The sequence below is a fragment of the Mustela lutreola genome, chromosome 6 (assembly GCF_030435805.1).
Source record: "Mustela lutreola isolate mMusLut2 chromosome 6, mMusLut2.pri, whole genome shotgun sequence".
Taxonomy (NCBI): Eukaryota; Metazoa; Chordata; class Mammalia; order Carnivora; family Mustelidae; genus Mustela; species Mustela lutreola.
The window spans coordinates 86,352,648-86,378,611 of NC_081295.1; the positions used below are offsets into that span (position 1 = coordinate 86,352,648).

Here is a 25,964-nt window from a genome sequence, read left to right on the forward strand (position 1 = left end):
TTTAATACAAAAATCACAAGCCATAAAGATAAGACTGATAAATTGCTTATCCTCAATCAAAAACTTCTCTTCATTGGTGGATACCAAAGGGAGAAAAGCCATGCCAGAAATTTGGAAAGGCATTAGCAACCTATATTACCTGCAAAGCATTAAGATCCCAAATACATGACTAATGCCCATGAATGAATGAAAGCAAACAGAGAAAAAGTCTTGAATAGACTTTTCATGAATGAAGAGAATCCATGTCACCAGCAGTGGAAGAATTATAAATCTTAAAGTGATTCCATTTTGTACACACCAGATTGCATAAATTTAAGTGTGACATTTTGACCATTGGTAAGGGATAGCATAACAGAAACAATCATCAGCTCCCAGTAGAAGTGTAAAAGTTGTTTGGGAAAAAACAGCACCATGTGTATTCTCATCTGTCCCACTGAAAGACCCGCGGATCCCCTTACCCAAGAATCCAACACTGCCACTGGATGCAAACAGCAAGAGGTTTATTGTCACGCAGGTACCAGCGGGTGGTCGGCAGCTCCAGCTAACCGAGCACCCCGACCGGAGTGAAGCAGGGTCTTTTATAGGAAGGTACAAACAAGTTTTGGATGGGGCGCAACTGATTGGTGGACAGTTTGAACTTTTGAAAAAGGCATACTTGGAGTTTGCGGGTTGGCTCCAGGGACCCGCGCGCGCGAAGAGAGCGGCGGGGAGGGGGGAATAAGCTGATTGGTTATGAGGGCCCGCGGGCGCGAAAGGAGAGGTGGGGAAGGGGAACAAGAAGGGGGAAGGGAGGAATGCCATCATGGCGTCTCTATTATTTCTATAAGCCACGCGGCTAGAGAAAGGTAAGAGAGCAATTCACACAATTGATGACCTAATTTCATACCTAAAAGCCAGCGGTTTACAGAAAAGCAAACAAGCAGTTAGTTATCCTATCTATCTACTAGGGGAGGGGTCTATCTAGGAGAGGGGTCTTTCATTCCCCCCTTTTTCTTTATCATGGATAGAATCTTATATCCATTTGTCTTGTTCCTGCTCTAAGCTTGTCCGGGACTCTGATCGTTTTAAAAGTTGGTATTGTTGTGTTAGTACCATAGTCTGAATTACGGACAAGCGGTCTTTAGTGAATTGGACAAGTCTATTAATAATGCAAGGGCCAACTGACAGAATTAGTAATAAGATAATGAGGGGCCCCGTAAGGGTGGATATTAAGGTTGTAAACCAAGGGGAACGGGTGAACCATCGTTCAAACCAGCCCTGTTGGGATTCAGAGTCCCTTTTTCTTTGGGCTAATCTTTCCCTTAGCTTGTCCATTGTTTCTCTGACCACCCCGGTATGGTCGGCATAAAAGCAGCATTCTTCTTTTAAGGCTGCACATAATCCTCCTTCTTTCAGAAATAAGAGGTCTAGTCGTCTCCTGTTTTGTAGTACAACTTCTGATAAGGAAGTTAAGGATTTTTCTAAGGCTGTGATTGATTTTTCTATGGCCTCAAGGTCAGCGTTCATAGCAACTTGTAACTGTCTGAGCTGATTACCTTGGATTAAAGCAGAAGCTCCTGTTCCAATACCTGCTGTTATTCCTCCAATGCCCAACAGTAAAGCAATAGTCAGCAATAGTCATAGTTATGGGCTCCCTCTGGTATCGAGACCTATGCTTCTGCTCGAAGAAGTCAAGGACAAATCTCGAACTGTGGTAAGTTACCTTGGGCCAAAGTTGCACTAATATACAATAATCAGCAGCAACATTTAAAATTTGGGCAGAGACACAAGGGGTCAAGCCGGTGCTGCAAGCCCAATATGTCCCATTAGGTGCTGCTAGATAATTACTACCAGGAGGGATATTCCGGATGGTGGTATTACATAGTGCCTGATGGGAAGTGGGCACGGGGCCTAAGCATAGTCCCTGGCCAGATACTTCAGAAAGGGTGAGTTTATGCCCCTGGGAGTTGCAAGCAGGTGGGGGGCTTAAGTGGTTGGTGTAATTGGCGACGATGGCTATCCCCTCGTAATAGGGGGGACTTGAAACCAGACAAAGCCAACAGTCTTCAGTAAATTCAGGATTGGAATAATTGAGGGCCGTATATGTTCCTAAAATTAAATTGAAAAGCCGGTCCCCAGTTCCAACAAGCGGAGTCTCTGCTCTACCGACTGAGCTAGCAGCGGGGGGTGCAGAGGGTGTGGAAGTCCCTTTATAGGTTTCTAATTCATGCTTAGAGGCGGGGCCTTCGGAGGCGTGGGTTGGATGGGGAAGTATGGGAGGTTGGCGGGCGGGACCTGGTGGAGCTGAAGGGCGCCGGGGGTTGGAGGGTTTCTGGTCTACCAGAACAGAATTTGGCCCTATGGGGTAAGTTTGGGGATTTTCTATAGAAAGTTTCTATAGAAAGGCTGCACATAATCCTCCTTCTTTCAGAAATAAGAGGTCTAGTCGTCTCCTGTTTTGTAGTACAACTTCTGATAAGGAAGTTAAGGATTTTTCTAAGGCTGTGATTGATTTTTCTATGGCCTCAAGGTCAGCGTTAGACCGTCGTCATAACGTTCTTTGTAGAATCTGAGGCCCCATGTATATCCCCTCGCCCAGTTAAGCTGTCTTTTTCCTGAATCAGTAAAGACTATTTTGAGTGGGTGACACCAGTTATCTTTACAGGCTGGGTTCTGTGTCCATCTGGGGCGGCTCCTGGCGTGAGAATAATTCGCCGTCATGGTTATGTAGTCCCAGCCTGAGGTGGGTTTCCAATAAGTGTCACCCGTAGTTTCGCAGCCCCAAGTGCGACAATAAAAGTGGGCTGCCCCACTACATGAGGTCCATTCCCTGGGTCTGTGAAACCCGGGGCATACATAGAAAGTAAGTGTGCTTAACATACTTCGCTGACTCCAGCCCCCACAGCCTCCCCAAGGATCTAACCCGAGTCACCCTGGGGGGGATGGTTGTGAAGGGGGCTTCCGTAGGTTGAAGTAGTTTTCTATGTCCCAGTTAGCTGGAGCTCCCATGGCTAGTTTACAGATGTCAGGGTACAAGTTAGGCCACCAAGTGTAGGGAGTGGCTGTGTGTGTTATGTTCCAGACTACTAGGCCTGCACGACTAATGACTTGCCAAGTTAATTGTTTGGGGAAATGTGGACTGGTACCTCCAAAGGAAAGGAAAGTGTGAACAAGGAGGAGGATTAGCGGCGCATGAGTCTTATCTTTAGTGGATTTGAGGATCGTCGGATGGTCCATTCTGAGTCCCGAAGGGGTTCGGTCTGTTCCTCCGGACGCGCGGCTTTCACGTGGGAGGCGTGGATCCAGGCTGCAATCCCGTCAACCTTCAGTGCTGTGGGTGTCGTCAGGAGCACTGTATGGGGTCCCTTCCAACGGGGTTCAAGGTTTTCCGCCCGATGTCTGCGAACCCAGACGGTGTCCCCTATCTTATAGGGGTGTGGCCCCAGTGGGACGTCGAGTCTCTCCTTGTAGGCGGCTGCCAGGGGTCTCCAGATTTCCTGCTGCACCAGCTGCAGAGCTTGCAGGTGGGCCTGTATAGAGGGGGAGGGGGCATGAGCGGAGATATCGGGGGCAAAGAATGTGACAGCGGGGGGTGGAGCACCATAGAGAATCTCAAAGGGAGTCAGGCCATGAGGCCCTGGGGTGTTCCTAGCCCGATAGAGTGCTAGAGGTAGGAGTGATACCCAATCTTTAGAGCCAGTTTCAAGCAGTAATTTGGTCAAAACCTCCTTGATGGTTCTATTCATTCTCTCTACCTGCCCTGAACTCTGGGGTCTATAAGCACAATGTAGTTTCCAATCAATCCCCAGCAGCTTGGCCACTGACTGACTTACCTGGGAGACAAAGGCAGGCCCGTTGTCGGACCCTAGCACCTCAGGCATACCATACCTTGGGAAGATTTCTTCTAATAGTTTCTTAGCAACCATGGTAGCTGTCTCCTTTTTGGTAGGAAAAGCTTCCGTCCATCCTGAAAAGGTGTCTAGAAATACTAAGAGATACTTATATCCATACATGCCGGGTTTAATCTCGGTAAAGTCAACTTCCCAGTGTGTGCCAGGTCGCCGTCCGCGTGCCCGGACACCTGGTCCAATAACAGTCTTTCCAGGATTGACTTGAGCACAGGCTCTACAATTAGCAGCTGCTTGGTGAAGAAGAAAATTTTGTTTGGGGAAATGGTTTTCTAAGTTGGCCCTTTCCATGAGGGCCTTCATTTTGCTTGCACTCAGGTGGGTTAGCCGATGTAGGTGAGTTATTAGCTCCTTTGCCATTTTTATGGGCATTACGGCTTTCCCTTTATATTCCCATCGATTGAGGGCTGGATTGTAGTCAGCTCCCAGTTTTTGTACATAGTCCAAATCGGCCTCCTCATAATTCCAAGTGGTGGCATTATCTATGTCTTCTGTCTCAGTAAGTATTGTGACAGTTAGCAATTGGGGTCCCAGGGCTGCCTGTTTAGCCATCATATCAGCCAGGCGGTTTCCCCTTGCCTCAGGGGTCTCCCCTTTCTGGTGGCCAGGACAGTGCATTATGCTCAGCTTTTTGGGAAGGAATAAGGCTTTTAATAAGGCTAATATCTCGGCTTTATTCTTGATTTCTTTGCCATCTGAGGTGAGCAGTCCCCTCCTTCTATAGATCTCTCCATGGACATGGGCAGTGGCAAAAGCATATCTGCTGTCGGTATAGACATTAAGGCTCTTACCTTCTGCCAGTTGGAGGGCCTGGGTCAAAGCTATCAGCTTTGCCCGTTGTGCTGATGTACCTTCTGGTAGCGCGCTGGCCCATACAAGCTGAGAGTCAGTCGTGATGGCCGCCCCTGCCCGTCGCTTTCCATCTTGTAGATAGCTGCTGCCATCTGTGTACCAGGTCAGGTCTGCATCCTTGATAGGCTGATCAGTCAGGTCGGGCCGTGTCCCTTGAGTCTCAGCAAGGATCTGGTGACAGTCATGTAATGGCGGCATCTCTCCAGGAGTGGGCAGCAAGGTTGCAGGGTTAAGAGTCACTACAGGCCCGAACTGGATTCTGTCCGTGTCCAGGAGGAGGGACTGGTAATGAGTCAGGCGGGCGTTTGACAGCCAGCGGTCCGGTGGTTGTCTGATTAAAGACTCCACTGTATGTGGAGCTAGTATGGTTAGGGGCTGCCCCAGTGTCAGTTTGGTGGCGTCTTTGATAAGGACTGCAATTGCCGCAATCATCTTTAGGCATGGTGGCCAGCCAGCCGCTACGGGGTCTAATTTCTTAGAGAGGTAGGCGACGGGGCGTCTCCAAGGCCCGAGTCTTTGGGTCAAGACCCCTTTAGCGAAGCCTTGTTTTTCATCAACAAAGAGGTCAAAGGGCTTCGTTATGTCTGGCAGGCCTAATGCCGGAGATTTAAGAAGCGCTCGTTTGATATGATCGAACGCCTGTTGCTGTTGCTCAGTCCAAACAAAAGGAGTATCTTGTTTAGTCAATGGATATAAAGGGGCCGCTATCTCTGCGAATCCCGGGATCCATAGTCTGCAAAAGCCCGCTGTTCCTAGGAACTCCCGCAATTGCCTATGGTTTTGAGGCGCAGGAATGTTAGAAATAGTTTCCTTCCTTGCAGCCGTTAGCCACCGTTGTCCATCATATAGTTCATAGCCCAGGTAGGTGACCCTAACCTGACAAATCTGGGCCTTCTTGGCAGATGCCCTATACCCCAATTGGCCTAGGGTCGTTAAGAGATCCCCAGTACCTGTCCGGCAGTCTTCTTCGTTGGTGGCTGCCAGCAGGATGTCATCGACGTATTGAAGCAGGATCAGGGAGGGGTGCCTTACCCGAAAGTCGGCCAAGTCCTGGTGAAGAGCCTCGTCGAACAGCGTTGGGCTGTTCTTGAACCCTTGCGGTAACCGAGTCCAGGTCAGCTGACCTGATATTCCCAAGTCTGGGTCCCTCCATTCAAAGGCGAAGAGAGGCTGGCTCTGCGGACTCAGTCTTAAACAGAAGAAAGCATCCTTGAGGTCCAAGACGGTGTACCAGGAATGGGTTGGAGGCAGGGTGCTAAGTAAGTTATAAGGGTTGGGCACCGTAGGGTGGATGTCTTCTACCCTCTTATTGACCTCCCTGAGGTCCTGAACTGGCCGGTAATCATTGGTGCCGGGTTTCTTGACGGGCAACAGAGGGGTGTTCCAAGGAGACCGGCATGGGGTCAAAATACCCTGGTCTAGTAACCGCCGTATGTGTGGCTTGATGCCCTGATGGGCCTCGTTGGACATGGGGTACTGTTTAACGTTGACAGGAACGGCGGTTGCTTTTAACTGTATGTGAATGGGGGGCTGCTGGATAGCCAATCCCATTCCTCCTGTTTCTGCCCAGGAATCCGGGTAAGATGTGAGCCAGGACTCTATGTCCCTCTGAGGTTGAGAGGGCTTCTCGTGTAGTCTATATTCCTCTTCCAATTGTAGGGTGAGGACATGTAGAGGAGTCCCATTAGGGCCGGTTACGGTGGCCCCTTGTGGTTCAAAATGGATCTGGGCTTTGAGTTTGGTTAATAAGTCTCTACCCAGAAGTGGGTATGGGCAATCGGGGACATGAAGAAATGAATGAGAAACTTTACCTGAGGCCAGGTGTACTTTCCTGTCCGTAGTCCAGCGATATTGCTTCCCTCCAGTGGCTCCTTGAACCCAGGCCATCCGGTTGCTGAGTGGCCCCGGGTTCTTGGTCAAAACGGAGTGTTGAGCCCCTGTATCTACTAGGAAGGTGATTGGTTGCCCCCCAACGGTTAGGGTTACCCGGGGTTCAGGGGGGGGCTCCTGACCCTGACGCCCCTAGTCTTCATCTAAAGCCATAAGTTTTGTGACTTGCTTAGCGTTCTTCTTAGGATTCCTCGGGCAGTTCTTGGCCCAATGTCCTCTCTCCTTGCAATAGGCACATTGGTCCCGTTCTATCCGGAGCCTCCTTATCTCTCCCTCCCTATTTGGCCTTCCTATCTCTAAGCCCTGACTGCCTTGCACTGCGGCGGCCAAGATTTTACTAAGTTCCTTGGTTCGCTTACGCTCACGCTTCTCTTCCTTCTCTTCAGCTTCCTTCCTTAGTTTCTCTTCTTTTTCTTCCTGCAACTTCCTAAGTCGTTCCTCCTTCTCTTCCTGAGTTTCTCGTTTATTAAAAATCTTTTCTGCCTCCTTTAATAAATCCTGCAAGGAGAAATCTTGTAGGTTCTCCAAACGCTGCAACTTGTTCCTAATATCTGGAGCCGACTGCCAAATGAATGTCATGGAGACATTTCCTCTCTGTTTGTCACTATTTGGGTCAAAAGGCGTATACCTGCGGTAAGCTTCCTTAAGCCTTTCTAGGAAGGCGGTTGGAGATTCCTCCTTTCCTTGAGTCACCTGTCTTACCTGGGCCAAATTAGTGGGGCGTCGCCCTGCATTATGGAGGCCTGCTATAAGTAACTGGCGGTAAAGACGTAGGTGGGTCCTACCTGCAGCTGTATTGAAGTCCCAGTCAGGGCGAGTCAGAGGGAAGGTTTCGTCTATCATGTTAGGAAGTTGTGTGGGCCTTCCGTCATCCCCTGGGACATTCTTTCTGGCCTCTAAAAAGACCCTCTGTCTCTCCTCTGTGGTGAGAAGAGCCTGCAAGAGCTGCTGGCAATCGTCCCAAGTAGGCTGATGTGTAACTAAGATAGATTCAATTAAGGCGGTTAGGGCCATAGGGTCCTGTGAGAAAGAAGGGTTATGAGACTTCCAGTTATATAGGTCAGATGCAGAGAAGGGCCAATATTGGAGGCTCCCTGGTTCCCTCCCTTGGCGCAAGGGAAAGAGCTTAGAAGTCTCCCCTTGTTCTGGTCTCTGCCGGCCTCTAACTCTGCCGGCGATTGGAGATGGATGATCTGATTCCCCCATGGGGCCGGATGCCGGCCTAGGAGGATGATAAGGTGGAGGGTCCTCGGTTAGGAGGTCTATCAAAGGGGATTCCTCGGGAGGGAGGACCTGCCTGGGGCGTCGCAGAGAGGAATCGTTGTTGGACGAGGGAGATTCAGTAGGGACTATAGGGTAAAGGTTGGAAGAGGTGGGTGGTTTGGAGGGGTCAGTGGGAGTTTGTCTGGGGCGTGGAGTCGGTATCGGTGGGGCGGAGCGAGCTGGGTGAGGGGTTGGAGGCGGCGGGGGCGGCGCCGAAGGGCTTAAGGGAGGGCAAGGGGGAACAAAGGGAGAGACCCACGAAGGGGGCTCTTTGACCAGGCTTTCCCAGACTACGATGTACGGTGTTTGGTCTCGATGTCCCTGTTCGAAGATTCGCCCTTTGACCTGCAAGATAATATTGATGTTAAAAGTTCCTTCTGCAGGCCATTCAACCTTGAAGGTGGGCCATTCAGAGGTGCAGAGAGCCTGCCATTTACTCTTCTTAATCTCCACTGATAAGTTGTTGGCTCGGATCCGAACATCTTTCCAGTGACCTAGAGTGAGGCTCAGAGGGGTTGTGAGAGTCTGCCCCATTTTAGACTCAAAGAAAACACCAAGGACAATGAACAGCACGCACAAAACAATCAACAAAAAGGTCGCTGCGCGGTTTCGGTATGCTACCGAAAGCAAGGTTTCCACCGGCCCAGAGGAGCCTCGAGATCTCCCTGCGGTGGACAAATTCCGTCCAGGGCCGAGGGGTTCCTCTGGAACGGACAAACGAATATATCCCTCGGACAAATGAGGGGCTCCAAAAAATTGGGCCCCTCGACACCCTGGAGCGTCCCCCAGGGTTGGCAGGGGAGAAGTCCGAGCTCGTCAGCTCCTTCTCAAGCTGCCTACAAATACAATCCAACAACGCACGCTGTTGTACAAACACTATACCGCTACCCGCAGTATAGGTCAAACAGAGGCCTCACAAGACTAGAGACAAACGAGAACACGAGACAAACGAGAACATGAGACAGGAGACAAGAATGCTGGCCAGCTTACCTCCCGGTGGGAGTCAGTTGGATCCGTGGGCAGGAGTCCGACGATCTCGGTGGAACCTCCAAATGAAAGACCCGCGGATCCCCTTACCCAAGAATCCAACACTGCCACTGGATGCAAACAGCAAGAGGTTTATTGTCACGCAGGTACCGGCGGGTGGTCGGCAACTCCAGCTAACCGAGCACCCCGACCGGAGTGAAGCAGGGTCTTTTATAGGAAGGTACAAACAAGTTTTGGATGGGGCGCAACTGATTGGTGGACAGTTTGAACTTTTGAAAAAGGCATACTTGGAGTTTGCGGGTTGGCTCCAGGGACCCGCGCGCGCGAAGAGAGCGGCGGGGAGGGGGGAATAAGCTGATTGGTTATGAGGGCCCGCGGGCGCGAAAGGAGAGGTGGGGAAGGGGAACAAGAAGGGGGAAGGGAGGAATGCCATCATGGCGTCTCTATTATTTCTATAAGCCACGCGGCTAGAGAAAGGTAAGAGAGCAATTCACACAATTGATAACCTAATTTCATACCTAAAAGCCAGCGGTTTACAGAAAAGCAAACAAGCAGTTAGTTATCCTATCTATCTACTAGGGGAGGGGTCTATCTAGGAGAGGGGTCTTTCACCACCTCCTGGTCTATAGTCAGATAAATGACACTCGTGCACTGAGGTCTGTGTGTAGATGTTCTCTGCAGCATTGCTTAAGACAACAAACAATGGGAAACACCTCTAGTGTCCTCTTCAATGGGGTGGATGTATACACACATCAATTGGGAGAATATAATTTATATATTGTGTATCCAGGAAGGAAAAATATAATGTATATATATGGATTTGTGTATAATGGTGTTATGGAGCAGTAAAAAGGAATAACTACAGGGCGGTGTGTTGACACAGATATAATTCAGAGTGAAGGAAGCTAGTCTCACAAAAATACATGTAGTATGATTAAATTTATTTAAAATTCAAAAATTGGGGGTGCCTGGGTGGCTCAGTGGGTTAAAACCTCTGCCTTTGGCTCAGGTCCTGATCTCAGGGTCCTGGGATCGAGCCCCAAGTTGGGCTCTCTGCTCAGCTGGGAGCCTGCTTCCCTTCCTCTCTGCCTGCCTCTCTGCCTACTTGTAACCTCTGTCTGTCAAATGAATAAACAAAATCTTTAGGCCAAACTGTGGAAAGAACCAAGATGCCCTTCAATGGACGAATGGATAAGGAAGATGGGGTCCATATACACTATGGAGTATTATGCCTCCATCAGAAAGGATGAATACCCAGCTTTTGTAGCAACATGGATGGGACTGGAAGAGAATATGCTGAATGAAATAAGCCAAGCAGAGAGAGTCAATTATCATATGGTTTCACTTATTTGTGGAGCATAACAAATAGCATGGAGGACATGGGGAGTTAGAGAGGAGAAGGGATTTGGGGTAAATTGGAAGGGGAGGTGAACCATGAGAGACTGTGGACTCTGAAAAACAATCTGAGGGGTTTGAAGTAGCGGGGGGAGTGGGAGGTTGGGGTACCAAGTGGTGGGTATTATAGAGGGCACGGATTGCATGGAGCACTGGGTGTGGTAAAAAAAAAAAATAATGAATACTGTTATGCTGAAAATAAATAAAAAATAAATTAAAAAAAATTAAAAAATTAAAAAATTGGATAAAGCTGAAAATACATATCATTCAGATATGTATACAGAAATAGTAAAAAGTCAAAGAAAAGCAAGAGTATGATGGTCACACAGTTCAGACTAGCAGTGCCTCCCTCTGGGAGGGAAGAAAGGGGATATAGTAGGGGAGAAGTACATTGGGGCTTCCTTCCATAAAAATCATGAATCACCCATGCAGCCCTTTCTTTCTTTCTTTCTTTTAAATTAACATATAATGTATTATTTGTATCAGGGGTACAGGTCTGTGATTTATCAATCCTACACAATACACAATGCTCACCATAGCACATACCCTCCCCAATGTCCATCACCAGCCACCCCATCTTTTCTGCCCCCCTCCTTTCCAGCAACCCTCAGTTTGTTTCCTGAGATTAAGAGTCTCTTATGGTTTGTCTCCCTCTATGGTTTCGTCTTGTTTCATTTTTTCCCTCCCTTCCTCTATGATCCTCTGTCTTGTTTCTCAAATTCCTCATATCAGTGAGATCATATGATGATTGTCTTTCTTTGATTGACTTATTTTGCTTAGCATAATACCCTCTAGTTCCATCCATGTCATTGCAAATGTCAAAATTTCAGGGTTTTTGATGGCTACATAATATTCCATTATATATATATATATCACATCTTTTTTATCCATTCATTTGTTGATGGACATCTAGGCTCTTTCCATAATTTGGCTATTGTAGACATTGCTGCTATAAACATTGGGGCACAGTGCCCCTTCGGATCACTACATTTTTATCTTTAGGGTAAATACCCAGTAGTACAATTGCTGGGTCATACATAGGGTAGCTCTGTTTTCAACTTTCTGAGGAACCTCCACACTGTTTTTCAGAGTGCAGCCCTTCCCTTAAATACAATTTGAGAATATTCCTGTAATAGATACTATGAGATTTCACATCCAGCTCTCACTTTAATATATGTACATAACATCTGAAATACATATATACAAATACATAGTCATACATATATATCTATATTTACATGTATGTGATGCAAGTCTTTTTTTTTTTAAAGATTTTTATTTATTTATTTGGCAGACAGAGATCACAAGCAGGCAGAGAGGCACACAGAGAGAGAAGGAGGGGAAGCAGGCTCCCTGCTGAGCAGAGAGCCCAATATGGGGCTCGATCCCAGGACCCTGGGATTATGACCCAAGCTGAAGGCAGAGGCTTTAACCACTGAGCCACCCCGGCACCCCTGATGCACAGTCTTTGTGTGACATTTTTCCACTTAAGAAAGAGAACAAAACACAAGCTATAGACTGGGAGAAAATATTTTAACATGTATAGCTGACAAAAAATTAATACCCAGCATTAAAAAAGATTTTCTTCTGATAAAAAAACCAAAATAAAGCAAAAATGAGATATCAACCTCACTCCTTCCAGATTGGCAGAAATGGAAAAGTCTGGCCAAAACACTAGTGGTAAGGATATATAGAAATTACAACCATTGATACTTCTTAGCTGTGTGTAAACTTGTAGAGCTGCTTCTGAGAACAGGCTGGCAGCAGGTGGTAAATGTGAAGATGCACATACTCTCTTTGACCCAGCATTTCCATTCCTCACACATGTTGTAAGAAGACATGAGTCAGATTGATACATTGTTACAACAAATTATTAGCAGCAACCCAAATACCCATTGAAAGGAGACTGAAATTTTAAACTGGCATATTTATGCAATAGAATACTGTACGGTATAATATTTAAGATAGTGAATTATATCTATGTGTATCAGTTTAGATAAATCTCAGAAAAATAATATGGAACAAATAAATCAGATTTCAGGAGGAGATATGCAGTGTCTTATAGGTAGCCACATGTAGATAGATACATATATACAAATCTTGAATAAGCAAAATATACAGTGTCCACGAATACATGCATAAGAGCAGTCTTTTAAAGCATGAATTTGGGATCCAGCCATTGAACTGGGATACAGGTTACCTCTGGAGAAGGAGGGAGTGTGCATCCAAGAGAAACATACATGGATTTGAGCTGTAGTTCTAATATTTTATTCTTTAGAATGAAATTTGAAGCAAATTATTAAGGTTTGATAGGTAGGTGCATGGGTATTCACTAAATTATTTTTTATAATTGCCTGTTCAGCCATTTATGAACCTGAGAATCACTTCCTTAACCAGAAAGAATGGTTCTTCTGTAAATGACTCCTAGCTTAAAGGCTGGGGATGGGGGAGAGCAGCAGACTAGAGCACATGGTAAATCCCAGAGTGCCAAAATGATAACAGATGACAGAACAAAAGAAAAGGATGTGGCTATGTCCAGTAGTATTCCTCTGTATAAAAGTTGTAAGTCAGCTCTCAGAAGTGGGAATCCTGTCAAAGATAAAGATGGGGTCCATACAGATGATGGAATAGTACTCAGCCATGAGAAAAGATGAATACCCAATTTTGGCATCAACATGAATGGGACTGGAGGAGATTATGCTGAGTGAAATACATCAAGCAGAGAGAGTCAATTATCATATGATTTCACTTAGTTGTGGAACATAAGGAATAGCATGGAGGACATTAGGAGAAGGAAGGGGAAAATGAAGGGGGGGAACTGGAGGGGGAGATGAATCATGACAGACCATGGACTCTGGGAAACAAATTGAAGGTTTTAGAGGGGAGGGGGGTGGGGGGATGGGTGAGCACAGTGATGGGTATTAAGGAGGGCACGGATTGCATCCCCCCACCCCCTCCCCTCTAAAACATCATAACTAATGATGTACTGTATGGTGACCAACATAACATAAAATTTTTTTAAAAAATTTAAATCAAAAGCTTCTGCACAGCAAAGGAAACAGTCAAAAAAACAAAGAGGCAGCCCACGGAATGGGAGAAGATATTTGCAAATGACAGTACAGACAAAAGGTTGATATCCAGGATCTATAATGAACTCCTCAAACTCAACACACACAAAACAAGCAATCATATAAAAAAAAAAATGGGCAGAAGATATAAACAGAGATTTCTCCAATGAAGACATACAAATGGCTCTCAGACACATGAGAAAATGTTCATCATCACTAGCCCTCAGGGAGATTCAAATTAAAACCACATTGAGATACCACCTTACACCAGTTAGAATGGCCCAAATTAACAAGACAGGAAACAACATGTGTTGGAGGGGATGTGGAGAAAGGGGAACCCTGTTACACTGTTGGTGGGATGCAGGTTGGTGCAGCCTCTTTGGAAAACAGTGTGGAGATTCCTCAAGAAATTAAAAATAGAACTTCCCTATGACCCTGCCATTGCACTCCTGGGTATTTACCCCCAAAATACAGATGTAGTGAAAAGAAGGGCCATCTGTACCCCAATGTTTATAGCAGCAATGGCCACGGTCGCCAAACTGTGGAAAGAACCAAGATGCCCTTCAATGGACGAATGGATAAGGAAGATGGGGTCCATATACACTATGAAGTATTATGCCTCCATCAGAAAGGATGAATACCCAACTTTTGTAGCAACATGGATGGGACTGGAAGAGATGATGCTGAGTGAAATAAGTCAAGCAGAGAGAGTCAATTATCATATGGTTTCACTTATTTGTGGAGCATAGCAAATAGCATGGAGGACATGGGGAGTTAGAGAGGAGAAGGGAGTTGGGGTAAATTGGAAGGGGAGGTGAATCAGAGACTATGGACTCTGAAAAACAATCTGAGGGGTTTGAAGTGGCAGGTGGGTGGGAGGTTGGGGTACCAGGTGGTGGGTATCATAGAGGGCACGGATTGCATGGAGCACTGGGTGTGGTGAAAAAATAATGAATACTGTTATGCTGAAAATAAATAAATTTAATTTAAAAAAATTAAAAAAATTTTAAAAAAGAAAAAGATAAACCTTGGTTGGGGGCTTGTGTTCAAGAGGCAAGCAGAACACCAGGTCAGATTACAAAGCTTCTTTGAAGAAATTCAGGAGGCACTCCAAACAGCTAAGAGACCTACTGACAACTAAACGGATTAATAGAGGAAACAGGAGAAAACAGTAAGTAAAATCAGTAGCTTCAGGGGCGCCTGGGTGGCTCAGTGGGTTGAGCCGCTGCCTTCGGCTCAGGTCATGATCCCAGGGTCCTGGAATCGAGTTCCGCTTCGGGCTCTCTGCTGAGCGGAGAGCCTGCTTTCCTCTCTCTCTGCCTGCCTCTCTGCCTACTTGTGATCTCTCTCTGTCAAATGAATAAATAAAATCTTTAAAAAAAAAATCAGTAGCTTCAGAGGGATTCAAGAATTCATAACATACAACTGATCGAAGAAAAACAGGCTGCTAGGAAAAAAACAATTAGAATAATAAATAAATTAATGATTTAAAAACCTCTTTTGAGTTAAATGATCTAGCCAAGAGAATAAATACACTGCAGAGAGAAATGGGAAGTTTGCCAGAAAAGCCTGAGGGTCATGGAGATAAATACAAAAGTTCCAACATCCATATAATGGAAATTTCCAAAAGAAAGAAAAGAAAAACTGATTTTTGAATTCAATTCAAAAATCACTACAGGGGGGACAATCATAAAAGGAAGAAGACCATTTTATGCAGCTGAAGATAATGAGGGTTTTCATCCTTAGAGATAAGACAGGAGCAAGGTTCTTCATAATACTTCTTTTTTGTATCCAGTTTGTAAGGAATAAATATCCCTTTGACCATTTTCTGTCTCACCCAGCATCCCCATGTGTCTCTCATTGCAACAGGAAAGAGATAGAGTGGTCTGACACAGACATTTTTATCAGTTTCGTTTTGTCAGTTTCCCCAAACAGGGCTCTTTCAGCTCCTGCACTGGAAGTGGGGCTTCCAAGCTGAATCAACATTTATCATCACCCGGCATCCCTGGGCATAATGATCTGTCTATCCTTTTGATTTTGGCAGTGCACAAATTTCCTTGTTTCCAGGATGATGTACAATTACTTAAACCTCTCTATGTCGCTGGAATTAGATACGTCTTTACAAACAGCCAGACTTGACACTTTATATAAGTTGTATTTCAATCTATAGTTGTTTGAGAGCATTTTAGAGAAGTGCTTCTTCTTCTTGGTAGCAGGTATATTACAAAGTAAAACTTTTCAAATCAACTGTTTTTCCTGCCAGGTCTTGCGCAATCCGGTTCTTGGGGCTGTTTTGATGAGTTTAACAGAATTGAATTACCTGTGTTATCGGTGGCAGCCCAACAGATTTATATTGTTTTGACAGCAAGAAAAGAGAGAAAAAAACAGTTCATTTTTTCTGATGGTGATTGTGTTGATCTGAATCCAGAATTTGGAATCTTCCTAACGATGGTGAGAACATGATCTTTAAATACAATGGGATTGGTTTAATTGCTAAAGACTTAAATGAAAGAAAGCACGTATTAGTTAGTAAATGATGGACTATTCGGAGGTCATGAGTGATTCTCTCTCTTCATATGATTTTTTGAGCACTAAAAATAGCCCAGAGAGAAGATAAAATAGTAATAGGTTAATGAAAATAATAGCAATTGTTTAGTGAGTACTTGTAATGTGTAAGGTGCAGGGCTAAATGTGTTCTGTATCGTATCGAACTGGCTAGCTACAGTAACAGCCCCCAAATCTCAGCTGCTCAAAACCTCAAAGATTCATCTCTCCCTCATGTCACATGTTTTTATATGTTCTTTATATAGTTAAATCTCTACATTGTAAGATAACATGTAATCTAAATTTTAAGTGGCTCAGTGGACAAAGATAAATTATAGAAAGCAAAATCAGGAAGTTTTCTGATAAGATTTATTGTAACCAAACCTAAGCAAAACAGTTGAGAGTAAATAATGATAATCCAGAAGTGATTATTTATAACTCAGGTAATGGGATGAATGAATTTATTGTGTGATACTATGGTGTAGAATAATTTAAAAGAAGAGTAACAGTCTCCATGGATTAAGAATAATATTGGAAATATCAATTAGATATTGCATTGGGTTATAAATAACCAAAACATGAAAAATAGTGTCTTAACGCATGATGATTTATTCTCTTAAGATCCTCCCATGTTCTACACCATCATGATTTCCATCTTCAGTTTACTTTATGACCCAAGGTGCTAGAGAAGCATCTATCTTGCTGCAGCCAGTTAATTGAATCATCTCCCTTCAAACAAGCACCAAAGACACTGTGTGCCCCTTTGCATCTCATGGTGTCAAATTTTTTTTTTAAGATTTTATTTATTTATTTGTCAGAGAGAGAGGGAGAGAGAGCAAGGGAGCACAGGCAGACAGAGTGACAGCCAGAGGCAGAGGGAGAAGCAGGCTCCCTCCTGAGCAAGGAGCCTGATGTGGGACTCGAACCCAGGATGCTGGGATCATGACCTGAGCCGAAGGCAGCCGCTTAACCAACTAAGCCACCCAGGCGTTCCTCGTGGTATCAGATTTAATCATACCAGCTGCAATGCAGGCTGGGAATTGTAGTTTTTATTCTGGGTGGTGATACACCAGTTTGCAGCTGGGGTCCTGTGACTGAGAAAACAGAAAAGAAAGAGCAATGGGAGGCAACCAGCCACTGCTGTATTCTCAGCACTGAGCAAGATGTCTGGACAGTGGACAGTGCCCAAGAAATGCTCAGGGACTGAAAGTTTCCAAAAATAACTGACCCCTTTTTGCCTTACTAATCTTTGAACCCCAAACCTCTCCCTTGGAGCTTTTGGATCTTGCCTATCCTCAACCTATTGATACTTGTGAGTCCTTAGCTTTCTTTCCACTTCTACTTTTGTCCTTTCTACTATTTTTCCCATCATTCCCGTCTTTATTTCCCCTCACCCCTGTGTTTTTTTTTTTTTTTTTTTAAACGGTCAGCCAGAGAAGTTTATCATTCTGACTGCAGAGAATAATGGAAGAGATAAAACAAAGAATTACCTATGTAATGATCAGTATAAAATCTTGAGTTTTCTCTCTCTTTCAGTGACCTATTTTAGACCATAATGATCCTGGTATTTATGCATCTTTCTTTTCTATTTTCTTAACCAACAGATACATGGATGCTTAATTTTGCTACATAAAGTGGTGTGTGTGTGTATCACTTTGTTAGTATAATGAAAATGGAAATATGTAGCAGGGAGTGATATGACATTAAAAAATATGGATGGTTCAATACATATTTTTGAGAAAGGAGGGGTGTATTGTGAATCTAATGTTTTTCAATACAACCTTAGAATATGAACTAGGATTTTGAATGTATTTGTATTCATGAAGTGAAAATTATATCAATATTTCAAAACAATTTTAATTTTTAGAACCCTGGATATGCTGGGCGCCAGGAACTACCAGAAAACTTAAAAATTCAGTTTAGAACTGTTGCTATGATGGTTCCAGACAGACAGGTAAGCACCAGGTTTTAAAAACATAGTATAATTTATGTTCTTTACTTATTTTTCACTAATGTTGAAAAAAATCTCACAATCTTAATTTTCAGATCATTATGCGAGTTAAACTTGCAAGCTGTGGTTTTCTTGAAAATGTTATCTTGGCTCAAAAGTTTTATGTTCTTTATAAACTCTGTGAAGAGCAACTTACCAAACAGGTAACTTTGTGAATCTGTTTTTTACCCAGCTGCAGAACTTGATTTTTTTACTTTGCAATTTTATCTTGATAAATGTTAATCAGTGAGTTAAAAAAAAAAAACTCTTTTAAAAATATATTTATAATTAATTTATCCATGTGTGTAGTTTTCAAATCTTTTTTAGTTTGAAATTACTATGAAGTCTCAAGAAAGTTGCAAAGAAATATACAGGAGGTCCTGTATACCATGCTTCCTGCAATGTTGACTTTTAATTTAAATATTTCACTTATTTATTTGAATGAGAGAGAGAGAGAAAAAAAATTAACAGGAAGAGAAGGGCAGAGGGAAAAGCCAACTTCCCCACTGAGTGGGGAGCCCCACACGGGACTTGATCCTGGGACCTGAGCGGAAAGCAGCCACTTAACTGATTAAGCCACCCAGGGTCCCAGTGTTAACATTTTGTAACTACAATGACAAATAAGAAAATGTACAATGTACATTGTACAATGTACAATAACAACAAAACCAGAGAACCCACATTAGTACAATTCACACAGTTTGTTAAGAGCTTGCCAGCTGTACATGTACTTTGTGTGTGTGTGTGTGCGTGCAGTACTGTGTAGTTATGTCACATGTGCAGATTCATGTAACCTCTACCACAATCAACATACAGGACTGTTCTGTCACTGCAAGGTTTCCTCACACTACCCCTTCATAGCTACACCTACCTTTCTTCCAGATCCCTAACCCCTGGCAACCCTGATCTTTCCTTCATGTCTATAATTTTATTATTCCAAGAATATTACAGAAATGGAATTACAGAGTGTTTAACCTGTTGGTTACTCATTTAAATCTGTTTGCTGTATGGACCATATCAGACTGTATTATTCTCAAATTATATTTAAACTGTGAACTTCCCATGGGGCACCTGGGTGGCTCCATTGTCTGTCTTCGGCTCAGGTCATGATCCCAGGGTCCTGGGATCCAGCCCCACATCAGGCTCCCTACTCAGCAGGGAGCCTACTTCTTCTCCCTCTGCCCCTTCCCCCTCCTTGCGCTTGCTCTTTCTCTCTCTCTCAAATAAATAAAATCTTAAAAAAATAATAAAGTATGAACTTCACAATGGAATGGTCATTTTGCAATCAAGAAAGGTGAGAGACTGGAGCTAATAGAACTTTGTAGCTCAGTCCCTCAGAACAGCACTGTGTACATACCAGAATATGGACTCTGGGAAATAAACTGAGGGTTTCAGAGAGGAGGGGGTTGGGGGGATGGGTATTTAGGAGGGCACATATTACATGGAACATTGGGTGTTATATGCAAACAATGAATCATGGAACACTACATCAAACACTAATGATGTACTGTACGGTGACAAACATAACATTTTTAAAAAAAAATCTACCTGTGTGTAAATGGTGTGAGTCTACATTTAGTTCAATGAAACAACCTTTTCTCCCCCCATCTTAGGTCCATTACGACTTTGGGTTGAGAAATATTCTATCTGTATTGAGGACACTTGGAGCTCAAAAAAGAGCCAGACCAGAAGACAGTGAGCTAAGCACTGTCATGAGAGGACTGAGAGACATGAACCTTTCCAAGCTGGTATTCTCCGAATTCCCTTCTCCTTCCATAGTGTCATTTGGGTTTTTCCCTCCTTAGCTCATATGTGGGGGTTGGCTTGGGTTGAGCTGCGAGCATTAATGGCTACAGGGACAATGGATAGGTGAAGCTACCTGCATGTTTCCAGAAGGCAAAAAGCCCATGACCTTGTATGCCCAACATGGGCGGAAATGCATCCTCTTACCAGCTGTGAATAATAAAATAGGCTTCATCGGTGGACTCTGGCCCTCATATTTCAATCCAGCCTTCTACCATTACATGATGTAACATGAACTCTAAACATGAAAATCCCTGTTTTTTGGGTTCACAGAGAACCACGGGAACTTTTGCTTTCTCAGAATATGTCTAAGCCTATTTTAGCTATCTATGTATCTCCCAAGACATCAAAACCATTTCTACTTTCCAAAAGCTCATTGGAAGTTCGCTATGAAGATGTCATAGTTATCTTACTGCTTTCATGCTTGTCACGATTATAGCCAGCTGCCTTGAACTAGCTGAAGGACAGATTCACGTGGTGTTTATTCAAGGGCTCATGTGGGTTACATATTGTGTCTGTGCCCTGGGAGTACGAGGTTGAGGAAGACATGATTCTCAGGAAGCTCCCGTTCTAGTTATGGAAGCTAACAGCTGACCTCCATGTAGTTCCTTAGTATTACAAAGCTTTCTCAGGGGTACTGTCTTGTTTGCACCTCCCAGCCACTCGCGGAGACACCAATGGCGAGTGTATTTATTCCCTTTTTACTTATGAGGAAACCAAGTCTGGAAGACTCACCCACTATCATGGTCCGTTGAGAAACTGGAACAAAGATCCAGGAAACTTTCTGATGCCAAGTCCCCTGCCCCTTCCAGTACACCTCACTGCACCTCCCTTGGTAATAGTATTCTTGAAACTGGTAGACAGGAATTCCAGAAGGCATCAGAGGAGTCCCAGACAATAAGGAGAAATCAAAAGGGGTCAGCAGTTGGGAATGGGGTGAGGTAGGTATTAAAGACAGAGCAAATGAGGATGAGGGTCCATTTACTCAAAACTTTGGCTTCCAAGGAAGGCCAGACACTGCTCTGATGGAGTTTTCCAGTCTGTGTTGGATGAGCCAGGCAGGTAGGGTTATAGCTGTTTTCCTAATTTCAATGAAATATTAATATTCTATTTTCGTGGGGTTGGTTTTTAAGTGAACACCTACAGCTGTTGGTGGGAAGCACAGCATTCGTAGATGGTCAAGTAATGAGATCAACCTTGAAGCAGTAGATTGTAGAATATGTTGAATGCCGAAGGGCTCTGGCTACCATGGTCTAGGTAGTGTGGATTTGGTGGGGGTGTTTGGGAGTCGGTTCTAGAGGATGCAATTCTGGTCAGGAGAAGTAGTCCATGATTTTTTGGGCATCCAGTGATTAGTGCTATGATCTTCCCAGCTGGCCCATAATTACTCGTGGACTGAAGAAGCATGTATTCATTCTCTGCCATCTTAGGTTGACGAAGACGAACCCCTGTTCCTCAGCTTAATCAATGACCTGTTTCCAGGATTACAGCTGGACAGTAGTACCCACGTGGAGCTGCAGGCTGCTGTAGCCAACCAGGTTCAGATAGAAGGTTTGATTAACCACCCACCCTGGAATCTCAAACTTGTGCAGGTAAAGACATTTTAATCTCTTATCAGGGTAGTGATAAGCATGTGTTGTTTAAAAATGGGCCAGTTGAAGAGAAGAACTCAGGAGATTTGTCTTACCTAATGTGGATGTTGAAAGTAAATTAAAACACATCCTGGCAAGCAGAGGACGCTTGCCAGGATAGGTGGGTCCGAGAGAGAGTGGGGATTCTCCTGGCCTCCACCTTGCAATCAGCAGGCGATAATTTACTGAGGTTAGCTATGCCTGGGGAGAAGTTTAGGTGGTAACCAGAATCTCAAGGACAGTTGGGAGGGGATTGTAGGTTATAAAAAGCTGGGGAGATGGAATGACCCTGCTGGCTGCTTGTGTCCGGCTGGCAGGATCCCCGTAGCTGGGTGCCTTCATGGGCTTGGAGCCCAGGGAATCTGAGAATGATATGGTGCTTCTGGTCTGTGTGTGGGCAAGTTCACCTCCCCTAAGATTTGCATCTCTTGCCTGTGTCTCTTGGTGTCTTTTTGTCCATCACGTTTCATCCTTGTGACAACACCCTACAGTTTATCAGCAGAGTCAAGAAGGGTTGGAGGAGAGGCAGGATTAAATCTCTATGGGCCTGATGTTTCAGGGGTATTTTCCAGATTTCAAAATGAGAGAGCCGAAATTGTGGAGAGGGTTAAACACTGCTTTTTGAAAAACAACGATTCTTATTTTAACTTACTGTTCTTGCCAGATTATAAGAAGTGTAAGTCCAATTTTCACAGGGAAGGCTATGAGGAACAGCTTAGACATTTTTCATCATCCATGGGTTGGAAAACCATTAAACCCTTGTTTTTAATTTCTGGGAAAGTTTTCCAAAAATTTCTATGTGATATGCATACAGTATATTGAGTACTAAAGTTGTAGTCATCCCAGTGGGTAGGGGAGCAGAATATGGTGGTGTTACTCAGTGTCAGTAGTGTTACTCTTGAATACAATGTGGTGGAATGAGTCTCTGCTGCGTTTAAACTATGGGCTACAGCAGTAATACATTTCTCTCTAAAAGATTAGGAGAGTAACTTAAATTCTGCCTCTGATCAGCTGTGAGCTTTTGCCTTCTTATTTTCATCAAGAAAACAATAGAGAGGATGTTCTAACAGATATTGTCCAGTTCTTAGCTTGTCTTCTTGAATCTCTTCTACCCTAACTATGTGCCTCTTCCCTGCTTTTAATAGCCCACATTCACTTTTCCCTTCAGGACGACTGGGGTCATTTGGTTGGCAGGCACAAACAGCAGGTGGTACCTAAAATTTATTTCCCACCCACTCCCAAACCAAACTCTCCTTAGTTAAAGACTATTGGATGATGGAGTAGGAAAGTCAACCTCCCCTTCCAGGTGGAACATTCCAGAATGTCCCGCAGGATCAGTGTTAAGGTTTCCCTCTACAGGATTTTGTTCTCAATCACACCCTGCCTGACTTCTCTCTCCTGTCCTGTGTCCCCCATTCCCTTACCAGTTTCTGCCGGAGCAAATCACTTGCAGGGGAATCCTCAATCTCAAGCTGGTCTTCGTTGTGATGGTTTGTGTTGCCGCTTTCCACCACCAGGGGGCGGCGTCATCACATTGAATGCAGGGAAAGCTTGTGCCAGGAAAAAACCTATGCACAAACCCCCAAAACCACAAAGAAGAGTAGTTTGAGAAGGAAAGAGAGAGAGAGAGAGAGAGAGAGAGAGAGATCGCTCCTGAATTAATTACTTCCAAAATGGAATTCAAGCTCCATATTATCATAATTTTATCACTTATCACTATTTTATACTGTGGCACTAATTTGCTATTCACATCTAGCAAAGCAAACTAGACACTTCTTCTTTTCCTTTTTTTCCTTTTTTTTTTTTTTTTGCATTTTTTCATCTTTTAAATCGTGAACTAGTTGCTTTAATAAGAACCCATTTAAAGCTGTTTAAATTTCAGCACGCTGCTTCTGTGACTATCAGCAAGAGACTCATTAGTTACATTTTTCAATTGATTGCCTCACTGCGCAGTTGTACGAGACATCCCTGGTCCGTCATGGTTTGATGACTCTGGGGCCCAGTGGTTCTGGGAAGACAACTGTCATAACAATCCTGATGAAGGCATTAACTGAGTGTGGGAGGCCTCACAGAGAAATGAGAATGAATCCCAAAGCGATTACTGCGCCTCAGATGTTTGGCAGACTGGACACCGCTACTAATGACTGGACAGATGGGATTTTTTCTACACTGTGGAGAAAAACATTAAAAGCTAAAAAAGGTACCCATCCGCTTTCCTTTGTGAACCTCCCTCCGCAAGCCCCACCTCTTCAAAGTTAAATGGCACGTTCAATTTTTGGTACGTGAAAAGTGATTTTTTGCCTTTTAATTATTCGCAGGTGAAAACATTTTCCTTATTTTAGATGGCCCCGTGGATGCCATTTGGATCGAGAACTTAAATTCTGTGCTCGATGACAATAAAACCCTCACACTAGCCAACGGAGACCGCATCCCCATGGCCCCCAATTGTAAGCTCTTGTTCGAGGTGCACAATATTGAGAACGCTTCTCCGGCCACGGTTTCCCGCATGGGCATGGTCTATATCAGCAGCTCCGCGCTCAGCTGGAAGGCCATACTGCAGGTGGGGACAGGAGGCCGGTGCGTGCGCGCTCAGCATCCTCTCGGGTGTCGCCTCCTTGGCAAACTGAGGTTCTGTTTCTTTGCCACAGGCTTGGCTGAAGAAGCGCAGTGCGCAGGAGGCGACTGTGTTCCTTGGTCTGTACAATAAAATATTCGAAGACATATATACGTATATGAAACTAAACCTCAATCCCAAAATGCAGCTCCTGGAATGCAACTATATCATGCAGGTAAGACTGTTTGTGTACATTCATTTTTTAGGTTGGAGATGTCCTTCCCCAGTACCCCCTCGCAGTTTAGAGGCATCTGAAATAGAAAATTCTTGCAATCCATAGAAATACTTCTGTGATATGGCTGTGAAGGCCCAGCAAAGTTTGATTCCTGTGAAAGATTTTGGAAGAGTTCATTCATGATTTTACTGCCATCTGCTTTATGATTTTTCTCTCCCCAGAGTGGGTGTTGGCAGGGGAAGAGGAGTGAATGATCTCTCCCACTGGCAAGCTTAGTAACCTTCCCAGGAAGTGCACCCAATAATGACACTAGACTGAGTAAATAAAGCAGGCAGTCCTCCCGAAAAATACAAAGGAGAGCTGAAGACCAGCAAGAAAATGTGAATGGCAATCTCAGCATCGTAAATTTAGAGTATATAAGATAGGGAAAAGCTTTAAACAATTTTCCAAGTCATTTCTAGCATTGTATGCATGTTTTCCTCTCATACTCAGTTTGCCTTAATAGTCTTTGGAAAAAATCAGAACCTAATTATAGATTATGAGGGGCTCCCCTGCTTCCAGGGTATAAGTGATCTTTCATGATCCGTTCTGGTACTTTGGTTTTCTCTAAGTTTAATAAAGGACTCCAGTCAGTGAGGGCGGGTAGATAAGAAGTAATACATAAGGGCCCAAATCAATGAATTATTTAGTAATGATTTTAAATGCATAATATAAATGAAAAATCTTATCTTGAGTTAATTTTGTTTTGCAAGACTGAGGATGTCTTACTGTAGATATATTTCTTTCTGATGCCAAATGGGAGTTGGCACACTTTTCCTTAAATGAGCGGGTAGCAAATATTTCGGCAAATGTTTGCACAACTGTCTGTCTCAGCCACTCACATCTGCTGCTCTATTGCAAAGGCAGCCAGACACAGTGCTTACACGAGTGAGTGTGACTGTGTCTCCGTGAAACTTGATTTGCGAAACAGGTGGCGGACCCCTGGGGCCACAATTTGCTGACCCCTGCCAAGAGTGAAAAAGAAATGCAATCTCTGTTGTAGAAAATTTGGGGTAACTAAACTTTAGATGCAGAAACTACCTTAGAAAACATGTAATCTTTAAAAAAAAAAAAAGTGAAGGAAGAAAGGAAGGAAGGAAAGAAGAAAAGAAAACATCTAGTTTAGGACATTTGTTTTTCAGATCAGGAGACCGAGGCTCAGTGAGGTTGGTGGCATGAGTGTGGGGTAGAAACCACATCCTCAGATTCCCATTTTGGCATCTTTTCTGCTAGTCCATGCAGTCTGTTTAAATAAAGCAGAATGATCTTTCTCTAAATGCTATTCGTGGTTAGGACAGTGATCAAGAAATACCTGGAGAGCTATATATTTTTCTTCCCCATTTTCCTCCTTCTTTTAAATTTATTATCATTTAAACGTTTTTATTTCAAAAACTTGAGTACAAAGACTTATTGTAATTCAAATATTTGCAGTCTCTCAATCTACTGGAAGGTTTAATTCCCTCCAAAGAAGAAGGTGGCATTTCATGTGTCGAACATCTTCATAAATTATTTGTGTTTGGCCTAATGTGGAGTTTAGGAGCCCTCTTGGAACTGGAAAGCAGAGAAAAGCTTGAAGCCTTTTTACGAAATCATGAAAGCAAGTTAGATTTACCAGAAATACCCAAAGGCACTAGTCAGACCATGTATGAGTTTTATGTTACTGATTATGGTAAGTAATGTGACTTTTACCTGAAATGAGATAATCTCTTTTTCAATGAGAAAAACATAAACTTCCATAGACTCTTCTATGGGAAAATATTAAGCCTGTTGTAAGTAAGATGATTGCTAATACCATTTTTAAAAGGCGTATATACAAAGAATCATAG

General features: G+C 43.9%; 1 protein-coding gene across 1 annotated transcript in view; it reads left to right on the forward strand.

Annotated features, from left to right (window-relative positions):
- The window catches only part of DNAH8 (dynein axonemal heavy chain 8), a 377,764-nt gene that overhangs the window by 179,078 nt on the left and 172,722 nt on the right, over positions 1-25,964 (forward strand). The window contains exons 45-53 of the mRNA XM_059177846.1: positions 15,606-15,793; positions 17,754-17,840; positions 17,933-18,040; positions 19,490-19,624; positions 21,110-21,271; positions 23,264-23,510; positions 23,629-23,870; positions 23,959-24,099; positions 25,570-25,807. Coding sequence (XP_059033829.1) covers positions 15,606-15,793; positions 17,754-17,840; positions 17,933-18,040; positions 19,490-19,624; positions 21,110-21,271; positions 23,264-23,510; positions 23,629-23,870; positions 23,959-24,099; positions 25,570-25,807 — 1,548 coding nt within the window. The remainder of the gene's footprint in view (positions 1-15,605; positions 15,794-17,753; positions 17,841-17,932; positions 18,041-19,489; positions 19,625-21,109; positions 21,272-23,263; positions 23,511-23,628; positions 23,871-23,958; positions 24,100-25,569; positions 25,808-25,964) is intronic.